This window comes from Tupaia chinensis, unplaced genomic scaffold (assembly GCF_000334495.1).
Source record: "Tupaia chinensis unplaced genomic scaffold, TupChi_1.0 Scaffold000121_1, whole genome shotgun sequence".
NCBI lineage: Eukaryota > Metazoa > Chordata > Mammalia > Scandentia > Tupaiidae > Tupaia > Tupaia belangeri.
In genome coordinates this window covers 1,873,455-1,881,571 of record NW_006159588.1, presented here as the reverse complement: position 1 = coordinate 1,881,571, position 8,117 = coordinate 1,873,455, and the positions used below count along the sequence as shown (strand labels likewise).

At 40.6% G+C, this 8,117-nt stretch overlaps 1 protein-coding gene across 2 annotated transcripts; it reads right to left on the bottom strand.

The window, feature by feature from the left end:
- Nucleotides 1-3,792: 3,792 nt before the first annotated feature.
- RANBP6 (RAN binding protein 6) lies at nt 3,793-7,556 on the bottom strand. Of its 2 annotated transcripts, XM_006144475.3 has the most exons (2): nt 7,253-7,556; nt 5,935-6,137 (listed from the first exon to the last, which is right to left on the bottom strand). In XM_006144475.3, the coding sequence occupies exons 1-2, from the start codon at nt 7,386-7,388 to the stop codon at nt 6,046-6,048; spliced, it is 228 nt and encodes a 75-aa protein (XP_006144537.1). In that variant the 5' UTR covers nt 7,389-7,556; the 3' UTR covers nt 5,935-6,045. The 2 variants fall into 2 exon arrangements, with proteins under 2 accessions (XP_006144536.1, XP_006144537.1); XM_006144474.3 differs by having other exon boundaries at nt 3,793-7,547.
- Between the last annotated feature and the right edge of the window lie 561 nt (nt 7,557-8,117).

The following is an 8,117-nucleotide window of genomic DNA, read 5'->3' as shown; positions in this document are numbered from 1 at the left end:
GGGGCTGGGAGGGGGCGAGGAGGAAAGGAGGGTTTTCCTCTAGCCTCCCCGGAGGGGGCCGCAGCGCTGGGCCGCGGCGATTCCAGCTCCTCCTCTCCCTCACACCCCCTCCCGCCCCTCTCTACCTGCGGGGAACCCTGGCAGGAGGAGGCGGCGCGCGGACGGGGCCCGGCGACAACTGTCAGTTAGACGCCCCGCTGGGCGGGGGAGAGGGGAGGGGCCGAGAGAGAAAGGGGAGGGCACTCAGCCCCCACCCGGCTTGGGAGAGCCGTGGAAAGAGGCAAAGAAAGAGGGACCATCGCCATCCCCAGTGCGCTTGCGTAGTGGACTTCCCCGCCCCCTTGGCGTCCCATCTCGCCCCGCCCCACCCTTCAGTGCGAAAGCCTGGGCTCTAGCTTAGCTACAGGCCTCGAGGCCTGGTAGGTTGCGCGGACCAATGATGCAATCAGCTCGCGGACAACTGTAAGGGGCGGAGTGAGGAGGACAGCAGGGCGCCTGCGCAGCTTTCCTAGCCAGTACCAGGGATGGCAGCGAATTGGCTTTTCGGAAGCTAGAAAGGAAATGTTGCTTTTTTTGCGAGGACTGCTTAGCTCTAAAGACTAAAATAAGTCTTAGAGGCTCTTGTTAGATAACCTTTGTTAATGGTAAATAGTGAGAAAGCACAAAATGTAAATTCTTCCCATTGTATAATTTGCATCCCTTTCAACCCCTCCCTTGTGACTGCAGGTCTTTTAATACATAAAACTAGAATTTTGAAAAATTCGGAAAGGAAGCTCAAGAACTCTAACGTAAGTTCACATACAGAATAAAAGGAGGTGGCTTTTAAAACTCTATAGATATTTTTGAGACTTTTCCCCAGTTTTTTTGTTTTGGGGAGATTTTTTGCTATAGGGCGTGTGTGCTCGCTGGAGAGACAGAAATTATCCTTCCTACTTCCTCCCCTTAGAGGAGATGGCCAAGCTGCAATCCCTTCTCCACGCTCTAGGGATTCACACACACACACACACACACACACACACACACACACCTGGTACTTGAGCCGTGGTCTCCAACGTGGGAGTCCAGCCCCTTAACCACTACTACACCTGCTGGCCCCTATTCCTAGTTTTTAACATCAATTCATATTTGGGAAATGAATTCCATGTTTTCCATTAAAATTTTTAGAATTTTCAGCTTCTTGATTATTGAGATTGCTAAGAATAAAGGAAGGGACTAGCACCTCATTTTTAAAAAGTATCCTTGGGATTAGAAACAGTTTCCAAATATTTCAAGTCTGAACTGTATAGCAATTAATAGTCATTAGCATGGCCTTAAATCTCACTACATTTTAAAAAATAGTGTTTAAATAATGACATTATTTAACTTACACATTAACTTACATGTTGCTTAAAATGGGGGAGGAGGACTGCTAAAGGTCCCACAAAGTAGATAATATTTTCTCAGTTCTATTTGAAAAACGTACTTTTTCTTACACAGAATTCTCTTGCTTGAAACTTGGAATTACTTACACATAAAGACAAAATTACAGAAATCGTGCATTTTAAAAGTAAAAGTTATATAACTAAATGATCCAGGTCCAAGCAGCTTGAAAATCATAATGGATACATGCCCAAAATTTTAAGTGGTTGTGGCCATCCCCAAGAGGTGATTTCTCACATTCCCTCTCTCTCTCTGGTGAGTGTATGCACCTGATGGCAAAAGCCCTTAAAACAAAATAAACAAACAAAAAAACTTATGGGTGAGTGGAAGGAATCTCAACTCTAGGTCATGAAGAAGCCAAGATTATAGCAATCCTAGCTATGAAAGAAGGAACAGGTCCTTGAACTTAAAAACAAAAACAGGGTCAGTAGGTGGTTTGGTGGCTAAGATGTTAGATCTTACATGGCTGACTCCATGGTCTGAGTCCTGGACCAATAGCTTATAAAATATGCTGGACATGTGTGCATGCATTCCCCAAATCTGGAGAGAATAGAGAAGGGATTGCTGCATGATCATCCTCCCAGGGAGTGATTTCTTACTTTCCCTCTCTCTTTCTCCCTGGGATGTGGACATCCCCTATAGCAAAAAGCTTAGAACAAAATACAAAAACTTTATTATGTAAGAAATATGTAAAATTTAAGTTAGAAAATAGAGATGAGTGAGAAGAAAAATTGCCATTTAATACTGCCACCCAGAGAAAACCTCTAACACTTTGAGGTAGAATTTTTCTATTTATTCATCTGTACTTTTTAAATTTACCTTAAATAAACTTTAAATTGTGTCTTGATTATTTATAATATCCTTAACTTTCATTTTTTCTCCATTTACAAGAAATAATTGTATGGAATGGATAGGAGTCACATAACTAAAATCTTAATTATATATTGCTGTACACTATGTCCAAGATGGCTTGCCCATTGGAACTGGTAGGAGGTGAATTGGGAAAACTCTAATGTAAAAAGAATTCCAAACTATAGAAAAGAACAGTAGAGGTACAAACAACAGCAGTAACAGCTACAATTTATTGAGTACTTACTAGGGCTTAAATAGTTGCTAAATACTTTAAATATTCAGTACTCACAATAGACCCATGAAATCACAATAGATGTACTTGTTTTTAAGTTTTGAATCAATGATTTGCTGAATAGAATGTTTTTTCTACCCCACAAAAAGCTTGACATTAAAGACCAACATCCCAATTAATAATAATTAACCCATTTTACAGAACTGGTAATGCACATCTACTGCCAAATGACTACAATCTGAAAGCTGTTTTCTTTTTCATGTTTAAAGATAAAATTAAGTTTTCTTCTCTTTTATTTTCATAATAGAAAACTCTTCAGTGCTATCATAGAGTCTATGAGGAACTTCTTTAAAAAAGAAATCTATTTAGCCTCAATCTGAATCCCAACATTTCTGTTCTTGTTAAGCAGCTTTGTAGGGAGAAAGATACATAAGATACACAAAGCAATACTTTGCTGAAACGTGTAACACTGACTCCAACAAATATGGATTACTTACTGCTTGCCCAAACACAGTGTTACAATATGTTACATGCAATCAATGTTAGGTGTACCAGGATTCCCTTTACAGTAACCATGGTTCTTAGAGTTCTGGATAATTTTTAAAAATCAAGATCAATCTGGCTAAGAAAATTTACAAGTTCTCAAAATGCTCAGCTGGATACTGTGGGGACTAGAATATGGATATTCCATCCATTTCTCAGGAGTACATTATCAAAAAAGTTCATATACATTAGAAAAAACCCCCAAGTCAACTGCCAATATCTCAAAACTGTCTCCTAGTTCCAACATCCTCCCATGACCATGAAAACCAGTTTATCGAACCAGCAGTTAGCGTAATGGCTATGTCGCTGGATTCCCACGTAGTCGACCGCAGTTTGCGTCCCGGACCCTGTGGCTTAAAACTCATGCCGGGCGCGTGTGCGTGCGTGCCCAAGATCCCGAGAGGAGAATGGAGGAGAAGGGATTGCGGTGTGACCATACCCCCTGGGGGGGTGATTTCTCACTTTCTGTCTCTCTGTCTGTCTCTGTCTGGCGAGTACATGTGCCCTATAGTGAAAATCTCTCCAAAACAAAACAAAACAAAACAAAAAACAAAACCAGTTTATCAAGAAATAATTAGCCTTGGGGCGTGGTGGCGCCCGCCCTATGGCAAGAAATAATTAGCCTGCTGCTATATCCTTCACCATGTTTGTCCTGAAAGTTTTCCTATCTTGTATTCAAGAGCTCTTAGTATCTTGTGATAGTCAGCATGGCATTTTGACACCAAGAACACTGCTTCTCCAGCATCAATAGTTCAAATAACAATTTATATATTTCACACCAACTAGGGCACAGGTAACAAACATAACACAATTGGAAGCACAGGTTATCACCAAGGTCTGTGATTAAGAGATAAAACATGCACGGTAAACAGAAGGCTGTAACACTGACTAATCTTGAAGAAATATGAAGAATTATAAACTGCTTAGCAGGGAGACAATGCCCTCATTTATAATAGAATTCACTTGCAACACTTATTTATGGTGGTTACTTTTGTGATAGATGATAAGGTGATATTAAAGTGCTTCAAATAAAGTTTAGCAACTCCTGTAAGGCTTCCTGCTGTTCATCATTGAGTTGGGATATGCATTCCAACCATAATTCTTCAGAAGTCTGTACTTGACGTACAACATTTGCTAGGCGTTTGGCACAGGGATCTTCATAGTTAATAGTCTCATTAATTTTTCCTTCTGCAATTATTCTCATTATTTTAGGAAGATTGGAATTATTTGGACCAATTACTACTGGGTGGTTACTTTCAATTAAGTCACAGAGAAAACTCAAAGTCTGAATAGCTTCCTCTTTATCTTCATGCAGTGGAAGCCATGATAACCAATGTGGAAGAACTTCATCTACATTTACAGAGTTAGGCTTAAACTTCAAAATCTTCCCTATTGCTGAGATACAGTTTTCTGTAGCAATGACATTTTTTTTGGTTTTGGAATTTGCACATTTAATAACTTTTACCAGCAGTGGAACAGCTTCTGAACATAAAGAACGATAATCATCTCCACCAAACTGTGCCATAACACCCAAGCCATAAGCAGCAGCTTGCCTGACTTCAGGGTTGTTATCTCGCATATTTAGCAGCATGGGCCACCGAAAATATTCTACATATTTAAAAGAAGTTGGGCTGCAGTGCTCTATGATATCATCAAATATGCACAATCCCCACTGTCTATCTGGCCATGGTCTATTTGAACAAATTAGATTTACAATTAATGGAAGTAGCTGTTCAAACCATGGTAAAATCTTTTCCTTATAAGTACTAAATAATGAGTGCAAAATATCTGATACTTTGGTCAGAATATAAACATCACATTCATCCTCATCTTGCAGAGACATCTCAACCTGCTGGTCATAGTTTTCTTCCTGTCTTTTAACCTGTCGTAATTCTTGGTTTTTAAAGTGCCCTTCAAGTTTTGTTTTCAGTATTCCTCCCAGTTCTTCCAAGTGTTCATCATTAAGGCAACCATATCCCATTACTTCAATGGACTTTGCAAAAGAATTCATTATTTCTGAGAGTACATCAGTATCAGGTTCAGTTCCAATGGCCTTAATTAAGGGATCACATATGAATTGCCACATCTGTGCAAGATACTCTGGGCCATGAATTCTTGCACATTCCAGAAGAAAAGGCATGGACTCTGCTGCTGCCACTCGAACATTATCATGGAAATAAAATTTCAGTAAAGGAACCATTAGCTTTACAACTTGTTCTGTATATTCCACAAATCCCTCCCTTAGTTCTTTGGCATAGTAAACCAACATCTGGCAAGCAGTTGCTTTTGCTTCAAGTCCTGAAGTTTTAATTCCAAAACTTTGTTGGTCTCCAAGATTTACAAATTGCCAACCATCATCATCACTCATGTTCTCCACATCTTGTGTGTCTAAGAGAGCAACATCAGGTTTAGCTGAAGCAGTCTTAATAAGAGGCTCAATAACCAATGGAAGATACTGTTGAAAATCTTTCCCGAGAATTTTGCACATTCTAGCCCATGCTGAAACCATGTAAGAAGTCTGAGGGTCATCATCTTCCATATTATTTAAGTCTGACTGTGTTTTCAACAACAGCTGCATCACATTTGATGCATCTTGCATAAATTTTTCCTTCCCAACAGCAAGACCAACATGACTAATGCACTCAATAGTTTTTCCTCTCAGAAGCTTCAGTTCTTTCTGAACAGCAAGCTCAACAATATGCTTCAGTGAGGGCATAAATATATCATAATATGGAATAAATTTTTCTTCTATTGTATCAGCAACTGAGGCAATGGTTGTCACAAGTTGTTCCAAGGCCAATTTAGTTCCATTCCTAATCAACTCTTGAAGTTTAATCACCAAGATGGAATGAAGATTTTTCACCATACTATCCAAATATAGAATTAACAATGACTTGGGGCAGTCTTCAATAAAAATAATAAGAGCAGAAGCTGCATGAGATTGGACACGCTGATTACCTTGATTTTCCATGGTACGCAACAAAGCTGCAATCACTGTTTCATGAAATTTCTTTTGGAAAATAGGTGCAAAATCTGTGGCCATCTGTCCAAGTGTAGTACAGGCTGCAGCCCTCACCCTTGGATGAGGATCCTGAAGAAAAAGCAAAACAGTGTTAACTGTTTCATCTAGAATTGATTCCATTTGCTGATGGCATCCTTCTCCAATGGCAGATAAGGCCATTAATCCAGCATGTCGATATTTCCAGTCAGGGCTCTGAAGCATGTGCATGATATGCTCCTTTGTCATTGGTAAAACAACTTTTCCACCAAGCCCACAAGCCAGTCTGTCTAATGCACTCTCAGCAGCAACTGCATTGCTGTCAAAATCATCTTCTTCCACTTCATCAGCATTTACCCAGTCCTCATCATCTTGTAGATCAACCATCATTGCTAATATATGAGGAATTGCCTGTGCAATAATGTTTGTATGTTTTTTCAACATTGGGGTTGCAGTTTCAGATAAGGTTACTATTACTTCAAGGGCCAGCTGTCGTTGCAAATTACTAAGCCTAGAGTCGCCACATAACTTCAAACTCAACTGCAGAGTATCTTCTAAATAAGGGCCCAAGTACTTAGGAACGGTATCTGCAATTTCAACAAGGGATTCTAGCACTGAATCATCATCCTGGTAGCATGAGTCATTCACAGCCTGTAAGATTCCAGGAAGTAAGTCTGCAAAGTCTTTGAAAAGAGCAATATTATTCTCATTAGCAAGTACAAATGCAGCTGCAGCTCTGGCAGATAATGTCCTGATTGCTGGATGTTCTTGATCTTGAATACACTGGTCCAACAACCGTTTGATGATATCCAAATCATGCCGCTCTTGGTTCCCAAAAATCCCAGGAAAGTGCCAGAAAACATGAAGTGCAACTTCCCATAGAACCACATTTTTAGAGTAGATTGAATCAATAAGGAACTTCAGACCTTCAGGCCAGTGGTTAGTGCCATCTTCATCTATCAAATTCCTGGCCAGCACCGCAAAAATATCACAAAGTTTTTTCCTCATGCTAGCATGTGTTTCTAACTTAACTGCCAGTATCAGTTCAATCTTGACATCCCTCTGAACATCAGAAGGCAGATTTGGATAGACCTCCTCAAACCCAGAGGACAAAAGCCGTCGTAGCAGTGCGGCAGCCATTTGTCTCACCTCATAACCTGCTCTTCTATTTCTGACGGCATCTAAGAGGAATGTAGTCTTACACAGACCTGGGATATTCTCATAGATTTCCTCTGCTTGTCTCCGCACCATACAGCTTGGATTGATCAGGTTCTTCAGAAGTTGGTAAAACTCTTGCTTTTCCGACACAGTCGCCGGCATCCCTGCAGACCCGGCCGCCGCCATCGCGCTCTGTCAAAGCTACCGCGACCGGGAAGCAGGGAGGGTCTACGGCGTGAAGCAGTGACGTAAGCGAGGCGCCGGCGGGGATGGGCGGGGCGCTTCTCGGTCCGCTATCCCGGCGCTTTGCAGTGCTGTGGGAGGCGGAGAGGCGGTATTTGAGAGAGGTTCTGGCTGGTGGAGGTGAGGGGCACCCTCCTTTTGCTTCCCACTCAGCTGAAAATTCACCTCCAAGGGGAGTGGTGGGAGATGATACTTACTGTATCAGAATGGGATTATGCGTGGGCTTTTTCCTTTCATTTCTAAACTGTAGTGAAGTTACTCTGGTAATTTAAAAACTATTAGTACGTCTTGAAAACAAGTTGAAAGAAGCAAGTCACAAAACACGTATTGTATGATTCCATTTATATGAAAGGTTCCAAATGAGAAAAATGCAGACAGAAATTAGTGGTTGCCAGAGACTGGGGACATGGGAGGAAAAAGAACGACTGCTGTGAAGTAGAGGGTTTCTTTTGAGAAATTGAAAAGATGTTCTAAATGTTTAATGTTCTAAATTCAGATTATTCCAAAATTTAATGTGGTGAAGGTTGCACAATTCTGTGATGCTATTAAAAGCCATTGACTTGTACAATTTAAATTAGTAAATTGTATGGTAATGAGTGATACCACAATAAAGCTGTTTATAAAATAATAAATTCAGTTTTTAAAAATGGTTACTGGGCCACCACACACCTA